Raw genomic sequence first — 19,737 nt, forward strand, 5'->3', positions numbered from 1 at the left:
GCTTGAAGGTGCGGTATTTTCTCCTCTATTTTAGAAGATAACCGGTGGAGACTGTGTTTCTGCTAGCCGCACAAAAATTGTCGTGGATTCACAAGCACTCAAAGTGTACAAGAAGGATTAGGTGTTCTTCTTAGTCAATTATTATAAACTTTATTACACTATACAATAATGCAGTTCGTCAAGGCTTTAAGTTCACTTCCAAACTTGAGTGTTTCTCTTGTTCGAACGCGATGAAATATCGCGTTCGCAGCGAGCATTGGGGCGCAATGCGTTTGTAATATACACAGACAGTGACGAAGCCAATGTCATAAAAAAATTTGTTTTCATATTTCTGAGTTTGGTATTGGTACTTTCCGATTTTCTGTGTTTTCTGTATCGATATTTAAGATTTTGATTTTGGTATTTTGAATGCATCTGAATTTGTTCGAATGCCTTAAGCGTGGCATGTTAGAAGAAGAATAACAGCAGTACTGGACGACCAAATTTTTCACTTGTACTGCAGGTATCATGGTTTTCTAGATGAGAACGTTAGGGATTGCTGCAATAAACAGTATGTATCACCACATAACAAACTTTGCAATGCTGTGCGATCAATCAGTTTAAATTTTAAGTCAGTGCTATACATCCTACGGTCCGATGCCATCGCAGAACCATCCTTCTGTCCTGCTTCCAGCATTTCAGAAAGGATGCTTTCATACAGTCCTCGTTTATAGCGTTCTAACCTTTCCGAGCCGTTTTCTTTTGTATCACCGACATTGGACTCGCTAGCACGGCTCCATGGCTTGGAGATAACAACAACGTATTCTTTTTCTTTATTTGCTTGGCACTTATCCCGCACCTTTTGCAGCAGAAGTGCGCGCAGGCTTTGAAATTCGCTATACTACAAAGGTGAATACATTTTACATATAGCACAAACAACACGTATATGTATTAAACTTTTGCTTACAACATTCATCTAACGCTTACCAAGTATTCCAATAGATTTGGTTCTACATAGAGCAGCTGCTGTTTTGTTTTTGTTCTCGTTGTAATGTTATACATTTCTGGTTATGCATCTGGCAATGATAATATGTGCAACATGTTTCACTGTAGCGTGAGGATTCGGTCTTTAAAATAATTCGTGAATTTTATTATTCCAACATTTGGCCAATTTATGTTGTATTTTTTTCTGCAACCTCTCCAATATCATGAGTGACCGCGTTGTCATGGTATTGTATGTACCGTGGCTGCTATCCATTGTAACGACCATCTTGGCCCAGTCAAGGTTGCAATTCGGCATTTAGACGAGCTGACCACCTACAATAGGTATATTGAGTAAACTGATCTTTTAAACAGCTGCCGCACAAATTTTTCTCTTGTTAGTTCAACTCCTTGGTTCAAGTTTTATTTATGTTCATTGTATACAATATAAGAGCGTTAATGAACTTAATTACATTAGGAGGTTCCAGAGTTAAGAAACTAGTCCTACAGAAAATAGACTGAGATGGATGTCTAGATTAATTTACTAATAAAACTCACGCAAAACAGCGAGCTGCTTCACAAGAAAAACGACTTCATCGGTTGGAAAAAGTTATGGTATTCCTTTAGCCTACATCATGCTTTTTATTGACATATTCTAGAATCTTCTGGCTTATAGATAATTTTACATTTGATTCAGGGGCGCCGCCATCTTGGGCTGTTACACAAACAATTTCTAAGTATTACGATAAATGAAGACACGTAACATGGTCGGGGAACGCTGTACGCATTTATGCAATTATTTTCATGTTTGCGAATTGGCTGTAGTAACGCGTACATTTCGTTAAATATAAAGAACAGCATCGCTAACAGCCCAAGATGGCGGCACCTAAACGCTTCCGAGAAGTAGTCCACATAGCAAGAAAATTGTCAGCCTTTCCGCAATCATGCGCACTGCCACATTAGACGTTTCTTACGTCCGTAACAAAAATAAATAACAAAACGGGTATAACACAATATGTCCACCATGAAATGTTACTTGAACTTACCTATTTTAATAACAATGTAAGATATCGCTAACTGTGACTGCGACTTTTGTAAAACACGCTCAGGACACTTTCAAGTGAATCAACATTATCTTAGTAGCTTTCTCTGTCTTAATGCTCTATCGACTGCATTTCGCATAATGGCAATATCTACGTGTATTGGGAAGTTACCCAGTGGTACTTCATTTTCTTTTTTTTTTTTTTTGAAGTTTCTCTTTATTTGAATACCCTATATATAGCTAGACCGAAACCTTGCATAAAACGTTACAGCCTTCCATAATACTCTGAATGAAAAAAAATTCGAAGAAATCTATCGATGGTACCATTCCATGTAAATTTTTTCTTGACAAAAACTCCGCAAACTCAACCCAACTCCTAAGGCTTCAATTACGCGCCATATAAAGGAATATTGAATGCACTCGCATCAAAATGTGTCGAACGCGTGCTCGCTCGTGTGTTCAACCAGTTCAGCTATTTATGACAAGGCTACAGGAACTAGAGGTATTCCTCTAAGGGCGTAAGTGTTAACTTTTTTTTCAGTTTCAGTTTCAGTTTATTATTCTTTAAATACAATGAATGGGTAAAAGACAATATACAGACGAGGGTTCCAAAGTCAAAGTCAAGTGCAACGGGACCCTCCTCTAATTAGGCCGATGCTTATTCATGTCTATTACTTGTCTATAAGGAACTAGAGAACACAGAAGGAATCCCCTGTGGCGTCATGGGAGCCGAGTGTAATCGTCAATTTCTCCAGCGAAGCAGGAAGTTCAGCATGGTCGACATTTACAGCGCGTGGCGCAGCGCCGCTTACTGTCGCGCGGCCGTGACCCTAATTTTGGCGAACATACGCAAACGAGCAACAAGTCGTCTTGTTTCCTGTCACACTTGCTCGCTAGCGAAAATGGGGCTTCCTGTACCGGCGCCGAAGCAACACGCGATTTAAACGCAACGAACGAACGAACGAACGAACGAACGAACGAACGAACGAACGAACGAACGAAAAAAACGAACGAACGAACGAACGAACGAACGAACGAACGAACGAACGAACGAACGAACGAACGAACGAACGAACGAACGAGCGAACGAACGAACGAACGAACGAACGAACGAACGAACGAACGAACGAACAAACGAACGAACGAACGAACGAACGAACGAACGGACGGACGGACGGACGGACGGACGGACGAACAAACAAACAAACAAACAAACAAACAAACAAACAAACACGTAGTATTTTGTGTAGTACTCCTGTGACAACTGCTGCAGTGGAAATACGTGATACCACGTGAAAGCGTCAACGTGCTTCGCATTGCGGCGATGCTTATTCAACGAATGAGAGAAACGAGCTATTTGTGTTACACATATTACAACCGAAATAGATGTGGTAATGCATACTATACGCATTTACACCCGAAATTTATATGAGTGCTTTATCGTGTCCACGCTATTTGGCAAGGCAGTAGAAGAAGTACTTGTCAAAAAGAAGTCCACGACGGCTCGCAAAGAAAGCCTCGCTTAACCATGGTTGCGTAGGATATGCAGTAAGCCAGTCAAACCTGATAGGTTCTCGCCTGTAACACAATCACACGCTCCTCGATAAGTCAGCATGCCTGTGCCGTCGTGCCCCAGTGCCACTGAATAGAATGAGCAGCCGGTCACTTCGGATGACCCTCCTAATCCGAGCGGACCTATTACAAAGGCGCTCTAGGTACAAGTAAGAGATATAATTACGAAACTATCAAGTTTACAACTCTGTAACTCAACAACGAAAAATGATAATACAATTCTGTGAATGACATCTAATAGTACATCTAAAGCGGACAAAAGTAATATGTGACACATGGATATAAAAAAAAACTTAGTAATATGTAAATACAGCTTTTGCAAAACCCTTGTAACCAACGTAACAAATCCATGCAAGATGTAAAATGTCGTATCGAATTTGTCCGCTTTGAATGATCTAATGGATGCCGTTTACAGAACCGCGATATCTGTTTTTGATGCAGAGCTATGAATTTGTAAACTTCGTTCTTCTATTTTTTTCAAACGGTCAAATATTTGAAAATCGGTTTAAGAAAATTAAAGCCCTAAATCGAAATTCCGCTCGAAACAGTCACTAGAATTCAACTTTCTCTTTCAAATGCCGCATACTTCATTCAAATCGGCCCAGGGGTTATCTCAGAAAAACGTTTTTGCGTTTTTCTATGTATTTGAATAGGCCGCGTTGGAGTTGGGCCCGAGCTAAAGCTTCCTCTTAAGGTAAATGGCGTGCGTTTTCATCGAAATAACTTCACAGCGCTCATCGTGTTCCACATCTGTTGATCTCTCTCTCTCTACGCATATATATATATATATATATATATATATATATATATAGTCTTTAACGTAACTTCAGTCAAACTTCAAATATATGCAAATGCCACGTAGCTGGACCGCACCAAGGTAATCTTGTTTATCCTCGCTTGAGGATACTTAGATCATTTTTGTTGCGTTCCGCCTAATTACCTAATTAGTCTTAATTGTAGAACAACAAGAAAAGAATCACCTCCCAAGCATTCCGCACAGATGGTTAACAAGCGAAGCTGAAACGTGTGGCCCCGATGTTTACCACTGAATTAAACCCGATGACCGGTTCATTAAATGACGGCTTGGTAGGCTGCCTGATCCTCGGTACTGCTTGCGCTCGGCTGAACCAGCCTATTCTTGCGCTCGGGCTGCAGCATCGGCACGGCGTAGACGAGCTCGTTCCTGGTTTTGCTCGCGGCATTGCTGATTGAAAACTGCCCGCTCCTCAGGAGTACGTATGACGCGGGGCCTGCCCATTTTGGACCCGGAGAGAAACTACTGCGCGCGCGCTCTGCTGCGACGGAGAGTAGCGACATCAGTACTGGTTCAGCCATTCGCGCGCCTTTGATATTTTTTTTTTCGCGCATGCGTATGGCGTTGCGTCGGACGAGTTTTAGGCGTACAGGCGACAGACGGAAGGACGGACGAATCGGTTAGCCATACACAGCTTCCCTGTAAAACTCCTGATAGAGATGCCTGTTGCTCAGTACGTGCTACGTAACATTGTTCTTCCGAGTGCGAAAGACGGCCGCTAATTCACGCAAACTTGCCACGCGACTGGCGGCTCGAGGCACTTTGCGTGTATCCGCGGGCTTCTCTTGTGTTTGTGTGCAGCACCGGGACGACGGCTTGTATAAGAGGGAGGCATTGACACGTGTACTTGCTTATCTGTCTGCTGTGACCACTTCTCACCCGCTAACAAACGTCGAACGTTATCGCTCGGCACAGGATGCACCGGCATATATTGGAAGTCTCTCCAACGTTATCGACGGTTCAATCCGTTGTCTGTTGTCGCCGAACTTTGCGTAAATTGTATGCGTGAGGCGAATTGTGTAGTACTTGCTGGAGGCCACGCAGGGGCCAGCGATTATGCTGGAACCGTCAACGAGTCATGTAACAAAGCTAACACACTTGACGCGCTGGTCAGATTTTCGATGATTTCCGACCTTGCTCGTCGGCTTCGTTGGGCTTGAGTGTTACTTGTCTCTCTGGGCACAAGTTGACCCAATAAAAAAGTAAAAATTTGTAACTCACAGTTCTGATACTACGCCGTTCTTCACGGACACTACAACGTGACAATATCGAACATCAAAAAGGCACCAATCAAATCGAAGCCGACGCATTTTCACGGAACCATCTCATTGTTCAGTTTCTGTCATGTCAAGAACTCGAGCGCCACCATAATTTCTACTCACCTGGCGAACATACAATTATGAACGGTATGCCGATCGTAAGAAGCAAAAGAATTCGAAAAAGTATACGTGCCAAGCGCCCAGCGACCTAACTTCAGAAAGCCCACGACCGATTTTGCACACGTGTGCATAAAGGGAAGTTTGAGGCTATACTCTATACTTGCCTCATATTACAACCAACGTGTAAAAATACGTTTGCCATTTTACGTCTGCCAGTGCCGCAAAAGGATGAACAGCAAGAGTTTGGGTCTCCTGAGATATTACAACCAACAGGCTTTTTGTCTTCTTGCTGTAGACACTATTACACGTTTGGAGCACGAGGTTTGGAGGTGTCCTCCCAGAAGTGCTCTATGGTCGCTTTCACGCGCAAAGCAATGAGACAATACGTTGTTAGAATTAATGGACAGCCAATTGCCTACGAGAAGACGCACCGTTTTCTAGGAGTAATAATAGATCGAAACCTCTCCTAGAGTCCTCACGTCTCTTACCTAAAAAGGAAACTAGTGATGATAACAGACGTGCTCAGATTTCTTGCAGGAAAGTCATGGGGTGCGTCTGTGAGTGCAATGCTCCAACTCTATAATGCACTGTTCTTGGGTCTCCAACGCTACAGCTTACCTGTACTAGGTGGGACCGGTAAGACCAACCTCCGAGCCCTCCAATCTGCACAAGCTCAAGCTCTGAGAATTTGTCTTGGCCTTCCGAGGTGTGCATCAACGGCAGCAACAATAGCCATCGCGCATGACCACCCTATCAACACGTATATTCATGTCGACTCCTTGCGGGTGCACATCAGGCACTTTGCCCGACTTCCATCGCATCATCTCGCCTCCCTTCCTGCCGCTCGACCTCGTTCAGCGTTTAGCAGAATTATTGCCGCCAACCACGGAAGTTTACCGTCAAACTTCACACATGCAGCACGGCCATCTCTACCGCTGTGGTGCCTGCATCCACTCCAGGCCCTTCTTGTTATTCCCGGCATCAAAAAGAAAACGGAAATGTCATCTATCGCCCTCAAACAAACCGTCCTTTCATTCTTACATGAAAAACACAACGAACGCACTCACGTTTACACGGACGGTTCGGTCTCCTGTAATAGTTCAGCTGGAGCAGTGGTACTTCCCGCTCAATCTGTCACTATCAAATTCAAGACGTCTCACGTTACGTCATCGACGGCTGCAGAACTCGCAGCTATCCGTGCTGCTCTGGAGTTTATAGGTCCCAATTCACCACATTCATGGTCCATCTTTTGTGATTCAAAGGCAGCTCTCCAGTGTCTGCTGTCCCCTTTCAACCACGGACCAAATGTACAATTAGTCGCAGACATCCGACTACTCCACCATTACGCAATCGACAAGGGACACAATATCATCTACCAGTGGATACCGGGTCACTGCGGAATTGCGGGGAATGACAGTGCGGATGACGCTGCCCGGTCGGCCCATGATGGTGCCCAGATTGTACCCATACCGCTGTCAAGAACAGATGCAGCCACAAGTCTTCGCTCCCTCGCACGCGAGCTTACGCTAACTCTGTGGAACACCAGCGAATTCACGAACACACGTCTTCACAGATTGGATCCAAGTTTGCAACTCCGTCTTCCACCAGGGTTGCCACGAGCGGAAGCAACACTTCTGTGCCGCCTATGGCTCGGCGTGGCATTCACGAACTCATATTCCTTCCGTATTGGAATGGCCGACAGCCCTGCTTGCGACACCTGCGGCTGCGAAGAGACGATCGCGCACCTCCTCTGTGACTGTCCACGTTACAATGTGCAAAGAAAAGTGCTCGTGACCGTGCTCGAAAAACTGGACAATCGCCCCTTCACAGAAGAGAAAGTTCTAGGACACTGGTCCAGACGGGTTTCGGCACTCAAGGCCTTAAGGGCCTTGCTCAAGTTCTTAAGGACATGTGAATTGTGCGAACGACTTTGACTATTGTTGCGCGTAACATCGCGTTACTGTGTGCATTTTTCTTGTTTTTTTTTCTTCTCTCTTCCTTCTCCTTTTATTCCCTTTACCCCTTTCCCCAGCACAGGGTAGCCAGCCGGTATTTACACTGGCTAACCTCCCTGTCTTTCCTTCCCTTTTGTCTCTCTCTCTCTCTTGGGGGGATATCCCTAATCGAAGAAATTTATTTATTTGGTCATGGGTCATGCCTTCAGTTTTATTTAGGTTCTTTCTCACAAGAATGAAACCTGTGATTCTTACATCTTGTGACCGAAAAGCGTTTTCCATCGCTCAGACACAAAAGCATATTCTTTCCCGATCATGGCACTGATTCACCACCGTAAAGGTCAAACTATTTATCAAGCAAAGTAGAATGGTATTCCACAGCTGTTTATGTCATCACAACACCCTCAATGTAATTGTATACCTGAACGCAACAATAAAATAATTCACCCCTCCCCGCTGCATAATCAACGAATAACCTCAAAGGCCATGGACGCAACTTCTGTCTGGTGTGGAAAGCAGAATACAGCGGAACACTACATGATGTGTAACTGGATACCCGTCAGCGTTCTTTAAGTGTGGCATCCCGTCTCACCCGCACCGCATTTTCAACCAAAAAGGAAGCCTTCAACAAGCGACAGAAAACGCTGTTCACAATTGTATTGCTTACCACGAAAAAAAAAATATCGAATTTATATACGACAGCAAATTACAGCCAGCAGAAGCTACAAGTTGACAACAGAGTCCTGCACGAGACAGCATGGCTTCCTAACCAAGAAAAGCTAAGCGTCAATTTGCAGGGTCGTTACCATATCCTCCGGAAAGTTGCTGTCGTCAACTACGAGATTAACCGCACCGTGCCATACATACCTCGGCCAACGTACTGACGTTGTGCATGTTGGTAGACAAACGAAATATTATTCGCCTCTAGAACTCGCGTTCTCCACGAGGGAAAGGAGAAACGAGATGGTCCATCCGTAGACAGGGGTAGAGAGGAGGACTAGGATAAAATAAATGAGATAGTGTTCTTGTCACAATGTTGCCTTCCGGCCACCTTTCTCATATATATATATATAATGTATATATATATATATATTACTATTTAGGCGATATCCGCTTGCCTTCAGAGCCAACAGAAGTTAAACAGCATAAGTAGCATTGCTCACTCATGCTATGTGTTGTGTAAAATTCGAATGGATTGCTTTTCCGTATTTAATGATCGTGCATGCTCGTCCACATTTATGGAGAACACGCGCGAGTGCAGTTGCGCATCGTAACAAGCATACAGGCCAGCGCAGTGAAGCTCGGAGACGTGCCTTAATGTTGTCTGTTACATCTTACTGCAATATAAGTTACACTGACCGTCGAGGTGCGTTCACACCATCGCCGTCGCGCTGCCCTGCTATTAATGGCGCACGCGCAGTTCGCTATCACAACGTCGGACGATCTCCGGAAACACACAGTGCGTTTTTGCAAAAATAAATGTTATACAATATATATCGACGATGGGTGTAAATATATGCGAATAGCCGAAAAGAACGGTCGACTGAGTAAACGAGTGAGCGACAGTCCCTCCTCCCCTCCTCCTTGCCGCCCATCCCCGCAACTGGGTTGGCCGAAACCACGCGCCCTTTCTCTCGACGCCCCTTTCCTCTCATTCCGGGACTCCCTTCACGACAGCCGGGAAAAGAGAACGAGTCCGCTTCACGCAAACCTTGGCGTGTCGGCGTCGACGCTGTCAGCGGTCGACGGAACGCTCGCCTGTGTCTGCGGTCTATACTTCTTGGACGCGGACACAACGCGACAATATCTGGCATCAAAAGGGTACCAATCAAACTGAACCAATCAAAAACCCGCCATTAATTCTCGTCTGCCGCATCATCCGCAATGTGCAGAGTACCAGCAGCAGCAGCGAGACGCGCGAAGAAGGAGCGAGCGAAATTCTCCCCTCCTCCTCCCTCTGGTTCCTTCGCTCCACTCGCTTGCCTGAAGGTACACTTCCTTTTCTTCGTCTCGCCACAACGCTCTTGTTTTTGTTTCGTTGCTGCGACAGCAGTTAAGCGTTCGAAATGAGATTTGCCTTGTCGTTTCATTCACTGTGTTGCGCTGAAGACGACCGTAGTCGTCTCTGACGAAGCACAAGGACGATTATTTTGCTTGTCAGGCCAATGTGTCATCTACAGCTTTGCCATTGACGTAGCGTGAAGAACGCCCAGGCATAGTCGACTCTAGTGGACACACATGCAATCGTCTGGAAGGCAAATCGAATCTTCCACGCGGTGGACACCATTTCTCGTGGGCCAGGAAACCTTCCCTGGTTGAAGTTAGTGCCGCAACCAAGAAACCTTCTCCCTACTGCTGAGAGTTCGTACGATAAGAGCTCGCTTATTCGCGAAACGGCGCATAAGATGGCGCATTGCTAACAAGACTGTTTGCAGCCAACCTTGCAAATGTGAAGAATTCTCTGGCTCGAGCACATTTTCCGCGGTTGTGATAAGCTAAAAAGAAAGCACGGTTGTGTGTATGTAAGTGAGAAAGAGAAGCTGGCCAAAAGGCTCTCACAGGACCAAGATCAAACGCAGTGGCTGAACACGTGGGAAGAACCGGATACAATCAATAAATAGGAATGATACTGATATCGTGGCAACGAAGAGAGAGATGATAAAAAAAACTACCCCACTCAACCTCAACAGGACGATGGGCTATCTTAATAGTGCCTACGCTAAGTCATTTGGACGCATACTAAAACGTACATAATAACTTTAGCGCAAAACCTGCACAAGGGGTTCCGTACGAAACCCAAAACGTCAAGGAGTTCTTGTTTTGACTTGGTCAGTGACCAAGTTTCTAAACCTACCTTTGCAATGACCAGGCACACTCCGTCAAACGCTTGATTTCATGAAAATGTGCGTGTTGGTTAAATTACCGCCGTTGTAAACAAATAGCTCAAATAAGACCTCGAAAGCGTAACGTGGCCGTTGTCGACAATGTCTCCCTGTGACCTAATTATGTCCTAGAAGAGCTGCTGATGACACCGGATCCCCATTGGACAGAAATGAGGGCCATGCTAAGGGCGACTTCTTGGGAAACATTACGTTCCTAGATTAATTATAGGGTTTTCAAGTAGTTACGATACACTCGTTTTCTGACTTTTTTTACGCCTTATACGAGGTCCCTACGGTGTCCTGGGTGAATTAGAAGAGCCACCTAGCACATCTTTGTGAAAATAAGGGGCAGGTTGTGGGCGATATGCAGGCAAACTTCGAAGTGTATGTTTTAATTACGGTCTTTGTACCACATTGCGAACGCAAGTGACCCAGGGCTAAGTGTGTTTCAACAACAGCATATAAAAGAACAGCATATAATGTAGCTTTCTTTATTGGAGGGACACTAACAGCTAACAAAGTAAAATGTAACAGGAGGTGTATGATTTGCATAATGCACTTGTATTATGCATGATTTGGCGCCTTTGTTGTAATAATGTGTACGTTACGCTTGTTTACTATCGATGGTATAGTAAAAGCCTCAGCGCTATTGAAAAACGCCTAAAGACACAGATTAGCCTTTTCGGTTTTGATTGTATCGCGGAAACTTGCGGCTCGAGACGACAGAAAGGCTCATATTCGATCGTAAATGCACGAAGATGTCTAAACGTTTTTATCGATAAACTTTTAGTGGCGAAACGAAAGCGACAGACGTGTTAGTGCGTCAAATTGTTGCGCACAGTTTGGCAGATTTAAGCTTTCAGTTTCTTGGACCAGATACTGGATTAGCGTAGCTTCCGCGTGAGATAGTTCGGCATTTCGCTGAATGTGGTAGAGAGCGCAAAAAAAAACAGGAAATTTAGACTGCGCACTTAGTGGTGTATCTTGTACCTTATTTAATTAGCAGTGCTTTACGCAGTAACTCAGATTTCATGTTTTCCGTTTCCCAGTAAAACTACCGTGAATGAGAGATTGCAGCTGTCTTCGGGAGCACTTTTGCTTGTGCGGGTTTTTTCCTACGTAGTTTAAAACCTTCACTGTCACAGAAAATTTGCGCAACTCTAAAACACGCGCTTGACGATCGGCGCCTATTAAGATCGGCCCCAAACTCAAACCATCTGGTTAGAGTTCCGTTTTTTGATTACTAATTCACAGCAAGGCATCTCTTTTAGCGTTGTGGTACAGCACGCAATGGGCCCTTCAGGAGAAGGACCAGCATCAACGGAAAGGAATTTAGCGGACCGAGTTGGATAGCGCCATCGTAAGTATGACGGAGCGTCCGGCGAAGGCATGGCGGAGTCTCCGAAGCGAGCAGGAACTGATGTGGCCACGCTAGTCAGGCAGGCTGGGATTACCGCCAACCACGTGCTATACTTGGAGACACCTGTGTGGTTACTTTGATCTGCGGCCACTTAATTAGGTTGAGACATGAATATAGGCGCGAATGTCTCTTTCATCGGTACTGATTAAAAGCCAACTGCATGGAAATTTTTCTTTGGTTTAATTTCTTGTAGGCGAGCAGTATACAAGGTGTTGTTCTTTAGCTTCACCACTTCTTAATTTCCTGTGGCCGGCAGTAGATTTATAACCCTTGATGAGGTGGTCATTACTTCTAAGGGAAATAGAAACGCTTAATTGAATCGTTACCGTAATTATGCGACTTGATTTTTACGGCATATATTTCGCTGTAGAATTCTAGCTAGTGAGTATGCAAGGCATAGAGACTTAGAACGAATTCTCCGGACAGAATCGAATCGAATTGAAGTTTGGCGTTTAGCGTGCCAAAACCGCGATTTCATTATGAGGCACGCCAGTGTGGTGGCCTCTAGATTAACTATAACCGCAAGGCTTCTTTAACGTGCCTCCAGTCCAGGAGAGACCAGAGTTTTTTTTTGAATTTCACCTCTACCGAAATGCGGCCGCCGCGGCGGAGATCTTGTCCCGCCACCTCGTGCTCAGCAGCGCAGCGCCATAGCCGCTAAGCCACCGGGCCGCTAAATCTCAAGACTAGGCAACTTTCAGTAACCATTCACAAAGTGTCCGACAAAATGCATTGGTGTTCCCCCCACTTTTGTGAGTCTATGAATAAAACAATGTTTTCCTGAACAAAAAAACTAAGTTAAAGAACAATGCATTTTTGCCACAAGTTTGAGGGCCCATATGCCAAAATCAATGCCATGCTCAGAATTCGTTCTAAGTCGATACGCCTTGCGTACTCCCTGGCTATAATTCGTCGAAATATGGACCACCGAGTAAATAATTAAAGAGTGGGTTGCCATAATTATAGTAATTATTCAAATACTCATTCTGATCCTAGAAGTATACCGGCCAGCTCATGCTGCAATTTAGACCAAGAGGTAGAACTGTGCTAAGCGCCACTGGCAATTATTAAAAATTCGGTGCAGCTAAAAAAATAAAACGCTACAGTCTGCATAACACTAAAGCGATCGTGCAAAGCTGCAGCGCTGGTAATGGCATAGCTTTATTGTTAGCAGGCTTTAAACAGCATATGAGCAGATTACGCGGGCCCCTGGTTTTTTGTCGCTATGACTTACATCCGAGCATGCCGATTCTCACACTTTTGAACGTGTCGTGGCCAGCCGTGGTCACCGCCCTAAATATTTTGTACGCCCAGCCGCCTACTCTAGGTCATGCTTCACTTCCTGCAAGTGCTAATGCCGGATTTTAGAAATGGTTTCAGGCACAAAAAGTAAGACACGGACAGCAGAATAAAAGACGAGGTTGTTGCGCCTGTCCGTGTCTCTTATTTTGTTGTCCGTGTCTCAATTTTCACGCCTAAAATTTTTTTCGCGCAATTTCTAAAAGCCATGTACCAACTAGACGGCAGCAGACGTTGCTAAGCTAACGCCGGCGTTTTCTTCACTATCGGTATAAAAAATTAACGACTATCTTCGCAAGCTTTTCGTCATGGTTCCGCTCGTACTTCAAATTTCAAACGTTAAAATTTGCACAGAGGCGCCTCAATGACCAGACGATCCTAAACGACGTTTTAAATGCGGCCAAATACTTCGCTCCAGTTGGCGTTAAAGGCAAAGGCGTGCGTTGCTGGTTGCAGCTGCTCGAGTTTCAGCTCTTGCATTGTAGTATATCTCTCTCCGTGTGGTGACAACGACGCTTCGTGATAATGACAATGCCTGACGTTCGTCGTGTATCTGCGTGCCGGTCTGGCTTCAAGGTTGCCAACGAAATAAAAACCTAGTTTTGTTTCTCTACCAAGACCTACGGGAAAACTGGAAACGAACCGTTATATAAGCGGCGAGAGTCTCTCAACTTCACATTTGACTGAAAACATGTTCGCATGTGTTGAAAGCATTTTGAAGCCGAAGCCTTTATTTGTGCAGACGTGTACACTTTCAACGGAAATTTCATGTTTCTGCATTGTGGGTGATCTTAGCTCAAAGTGGACACAATTTCGAGAATTCTTGAAGGCATGAGGCCTTGCTAACTTTTCGAATCCGAGTAAACAGCCTCGTCCAGTGAGGTAACTAAGGAACCAAACAGAATAACTAAGACCTAAGGAAAATCAACAAGGGGGCTGACAGATAGAATAGCACACTGTGGTATAAAGTTTGTAAACAGGGACTTTCTGAGGCACCTTATCCCTGTTTACAAACTTTATACCACAATAAGACCTAACGAGTAACATTACTAAAATTATCTGACTAAACTAATTACCTTAATTATCTAAACAAACTGGTCACTAAATACGTGGCTACCTAATAACTAGCTACATAAAGTATCTAAAATATCTAGCTAAACTAATTGCATAATTACCTAATTTTCTATAAGATAACCAATTTACCTTACCTTACTAAATAAAAACTTAATTACTAGCTATCTAACCTAACTAAGCTAACAACCTAAACAAAACCAACTCACTGAGTGAACAAATACAACAGACTAACGAACAAAACAAACCACTTTACTAACTAACTAGAAAGTTCTATAAATAGAGAGCTGACTAGAACCTTTGTGTTGCTAAATGCGCCCTGGAGAGTCGATGTCGATCACACAACGTTGCCGTGTACAATTTAGGCACAAACACTTCACACCATAAATTATTTGGCTTCAACTTCGCGTTGCATGCTGAACCTGCAAAAATGCTGAAAGGAATGAGGAAGAGGCTCCTGTCCTGGTTATCGGGTTGCCTGATCGCACAGCCCGGCCATCCACGCGTGGCAGACTGGTGCCCTTCTACTAGCGTGAGCACCTATGGCGCCACCTACTGTTCCCATACTAAACTTCCAAAGAGGTTTCGTCACCAGAAGAGATGTATTCAAGGACCCTAGTAGTACATTGCTCCCCAAGAAGCGTCCTTCTCAAGTCAGGAGTTCGCGGCAAGAACTTCGTCAGACGAAAAGCACAGCAACTCTACAGTTCCGTCCCATTCTCTCGTGTTTCTGGTATCGTGGTGTCTACAGCCTCCTTTCGGCCTTGTCTGCCGGCTCTGAAATGGTAGTCCAGTTCCAGTACCGACGTGCTCAACATCACAGCACTCCTTCGCTTGCGTTTGTTTTTTTTTGCGTTTGTTACAACGCGAGTTTTTTCGAAGACGTCCCGCAGCATTCTGCGTAGTCGATCGCGGGTCGTCGAGCGCAAAGCGCCCAGCAGCGAGGCCGCAATCAGGGTGAAGGGTTAAGACGCCGGCGCCAGCAACTAGTGCGTCCCCCGTAATTTGGCCTGCTCAGAACATGTGCTCACTGGCGCCGACAGTCGCGCGCGTGATCCAGGCGATTCGCGCAAATGAAGCATCCGCCGCTCACCTGTCGGGTGTCAGCCTAAAGCACGCACTGCCAGACTTCCATATTGGGAGCAAGCGCAACGCTCACCCTGTCGGGTGTCAGCCTAAAGCACGCACTGCCAGACTTCCATATTGGGAGCAAGCGCAACGCTCACCCTGTCGGGTGTCAGCCTAAAGCATGCGCTTCCAGACTTCCATATTGGGAGCATGCGCAACCGGTACGCACAAGCTCCGCCGAATGCACCAGTCGCGAGCAGTGGACCACCAACAATGAAAGCTACGATTTCGCTATAACCGCGCACTTCGCTAAAAGCATTATCTGCTAATTTGTTTCGTGAACGGAACCCAAAAATTGGCTGGGGCTTAGCTAAGGTTAAGCCTGGATATTTTGAAGCGCGAAGGTTCGGTGATGCTTATGATTTAGCTTATGGTTATGCTTTTTGATTTAGCCCATGGTTATGCTTACGGTTTCATTTATGGATATGCTTTGGTTAGCTTATGGTTATGCTATACGTGGTGCCTTGTGTAGTCATGCAAATTGCTTATCAATGATACATAACATAAGTTATGCAAGATTATTAAACTTCTTTATTCATCATTGTTGGGCACATTGTATTGCGATTTCCTTACAGCCATAAACACAGCTCTCTGTATCGGTAGTATCACTCTCTTCTCATTCCATGTTGAATTCGCACGCCTATTCTCTGACAAACGATTATATAGTTGGCCTCTGCGATAAACACGTGCTTGCGGCGAACGTCAAACGATGACGCATAGCATGCGACAGTGGCCACCTGCGCCGACTCCGAACACGCTCACGGAGCCAATTCGACTCCGAACACGCTCACGGAGCCAATTCGACTCCGAACACGCTCACGGAGCCAAATCGACTCCGAACACGCTCACGGAGCCAATTCCGACATACGCCGGCTCGCGCGAAGCACGGTGTTGACTAGCGTAGTGAAGCTTTTCGCTTCAATAACGAAACTCTTCCTTGCGTGCGTCTTTTCTTTACAGGTGCGAGATGCACCACTATCGGCTGCACGGAGACTGCTGAAGATTTCATTCGTAATACTTGTGGATACGAACAAGTCTGCACGTGAGTACATACAGCACACGTTTTAATGTCATCTATTATGATTAGGATTCTTCGCAAAAGTGTATATTGTAGCCAAGGCGTCATTAGTCTGCCGCTGGTACAACCTCACACAGGATAGACGACGTAAGTGGGTGTGCCAACCTCGACAGCGTTATTGATGCATTTGTTGCGAGATTTTCCATCCTCCCCTGCCACTACCTATACCTGTCGTCTCTAGCGTCGCTTAATGTTAGCTCGCAGCAATCGAACATGGGTTACTTAAATGCTCCAATCACTCGCATGCCCACTTGCTCTGAATTAAATAGTGATCCACTTCCTTGCACTGCTTTACTGTGTTCCTCAGTAAGCGTAGACGTTCTTCCTTGTTAGTGAGACATACTTTGAAGTGTTTAAGCGCATCAAACAACGAAGACATGCAAGCGGACACAAAGAAGCTCTCGTGTGGTTTCATTTGCTTGCGCTCGAGGTTTGACGCACCTGAACAATCGGAGGTGTTCCTTAGCCGTCGCTTATCAAAACAGCGCAAATTATGCGTCCGAGCATTTCGCTGCAATCGTCTCAAGCGCGGAAAATACCTTACAAGAGCGACATGGAAATTGTTAAGATACTTTACAATGCGAAAATCAAAGTTATCCGAAGCACATTGAAGGTACCTAACCACCCAGCCTCGGTTGTGGTCCCGAAAATCGATATCAGGTAGACCAACGTGTTTGTCTAAATTGAGTAGTTGTGTGTGCGGGTCACTACAGCCTATACGTGTGCGAAACGACAACAGCATGACGACAACCACTACGACAGTATATCAAGTTTACTTTCATTTTGTCAAGAGGATGAGATTGGGACCACGTAGGAGGCGATCGTGTGGCGGCAACGGCAATATTTCTACGACGGCCGATCGATGGTAGCTTGAGACGAGGCGACATTTGGTTTGTACATAGGCAGTGAGCGAGTGTAAACGAGAAACACACGGAATGTGATGTCGTTAAATACTACGTGTTATACAATCGGATACGCACGTATAGCTATATAATGTAGTCCACGTTAAACGTTGATTGCAATGAGATTAACTTGGGGACCACGAAGACTGTAAAACGTCGCACAGTTTCTGTTTGGGGTAAGCTGCTACGACGAAAGTGATGGGAGAAGTGGGCTGGTCCCGAGGACAATGAAGTCTTAGACGGCGCCTTAAAACGCGAGCAGTCACAAGGGAATAGGGCGAGAAATTTGTACGGGTTGCCCGAGCCGAGTGTTCCAATGAGCTCAATGGCTTTAGAACAAAGGTAGCCACTACACTGCTTGGATGCAGGGACCACATTCTCGATTGCTCCTGGACTTCATTAGATTCGCAAATCTTTTTTCGTTCATTTAATCATCCTTATTCGCCCGCATCCCATATCCCTGTATGTCCAGAGACATTAACCCTGGCATTAAAAAAAGATAGTAGACGTGTGACAGTACCTAACTAATGGATAATAAATAAATAAATGTGATTGTGCCTTGTCAGACCACGGACGGCTTTGCTCGATGGCAGAGGTTTGATTGCACTGTGGGTCATGCATCTTTTTCTTTTATTAATAATAATAATAATAATAATATTATTATTATTATTATTATTATTATTATTATTATTATTATTATTATTATTATTATTATTATTATTATTATTATTATTATTATTATTATTCAGCACGCCGATAATGAAGAACATGTACAGCCTTCTTGCTTTCCATCTCTCTAATGCCTGCGAGTCAGCTGAGTCTTCCAACGTATATGAAATGGCGAACTGTGATGCCGCCCAATGAAAACGCACTGGAAGCCGCTGTAACAAAATGAAAGTGATTACGTATTAAGGACGCGCGATAAGGAACGGTCCACCACACTAATGCGTTCGCTTGCCCATAAAGGCTTTACAATAGCTAAATCGAAATCTGAGGTAAAGTGCGCGCCTTGCGCAAATGCGCAAAGAAATAACTGAAATATAGACCAACTATGGCCACGCTCCAGCGCGTAGTGCCATTCCGCGCGTCATAAAAGCTATACAGAGGCTTCCACAGTTACGCCTTTTCTTGTGGCTTCCAAAAGTAGTGATATGTACAGTCGCGGACAGAATAAAATGGACCACGGGATCTCCGAAAACGCTCAATTCCCGAGCAGCCTGTAGCAGTAACCAGTAAAACTGCCCACGACAACGTTGTTAGCATATTCTAGTCGAGGTGCAAAATGCAAATACCAGATTGCGTTGTGAGGTTGCGGAGATATTCAGCTTTTTCTTAGGTTTCATGGTCCGTAATATTTTGTCCGCGACTGTACAGGTCGGCACGAACAAACTAGTGTATTCTAATGTTTAAATACACACACTTTAAAAGGCCCAAGTTAGCTTTGTTAGTTTATCTGATATCTCGATCAATAATTCATAACATTTATTGAATATTTCTTTTTAAATATTCTCTTTTGTTCCACTGTTTGTATCCGCTGCACCTAGTCGCGCCTCCATAGTCCTCCAATTCATATGTCTCGGGCAAAAGGCATTACACTGTTTTTTCGTCCTAACTATCGCAACCGGTACAAACTGAACTTGGATTCAATTTACAAATCCAATATAAAGCTATATAAGTCAAGACACGATGTGTAAATATGTCATCAGCCTGCCAAGAGCACCTTCGGTGTCTACTGTCCGCGATTTGCAACGATGTCTGCAGGTGGCGCCACTCTCAACGTGCTCTTACAGTGAGTGATAGCTGTAGCGGTGGAATGTAGATTTTCAAGCGAAAATAAAAAAAAGAAAGATTAAGCAGATGTGTACAAGAGTGCTAGACAGAGGACGTGTATAGATGCCGGACTAAATCGTGCAGGCTAGGTGAGTGTTTGTCACCGCCCCGTTTCGAAGGGGATGCCAATAAATCACCATGAGCAGCAGCACAGGGAGCCTTCATAAATGCAAGACTACGTCACGTTTAGCACTAATACGCACGTGCCTATCAAAGGCTACCTAAGTGCGCTCGGGCCACCAAACCCGGTGAGATTATGTATATTGCGCGCACTCAAAGAGCCCAATACTGGTGCACGATCGGAGAACGTCTTTGGAAACGCACGTTCGGTTTGCGTTCAGTTTCGCCGCACGCGATCGGCCTTGGCCACGCCGAGTCGCCTTGTCAACGATTCATACAGCGATT

General features: G+C 44.9%; 1 protein-coding gene across 1 annotated transcript in view; it reads left to right on the forward strand.

The window, feature by feature from the left end:
- The window catches only part of LOC126517517 (receptor-type tyrosine-protein phosphatase T-like), a 146,766-nt gene that overhangs the window by 11,458 nt on the left and 115,571 nt on the right, over positions 1-19,737 (forward strand). The window contains exon 2 of the mRNA XM_050167252.3: positions 16,483-16,564. Coding sequence (XP_050023209.1) covers positions 16,483-16,564 — 82 coding nt within the window. The remainder of the gene's footprint in view (positions 1-16,482; positions 16,565-19,737) is intronic.

This window comes from Dermacentor andersoni, chromosome 11 (genome assembly GCF_023375885.2).
Source record: "Dermacentor andersoni chromosome 11, qqDerAnde1_hic_scaffold, whole genome shotgun sequence".
Classification (NCBI taxonomy): Eukaryota; Metazoa; Arthropoda; class Arachnida; order Ixodida; family Ixodidae; genus Dermacentor; species Dermacentor andersoni.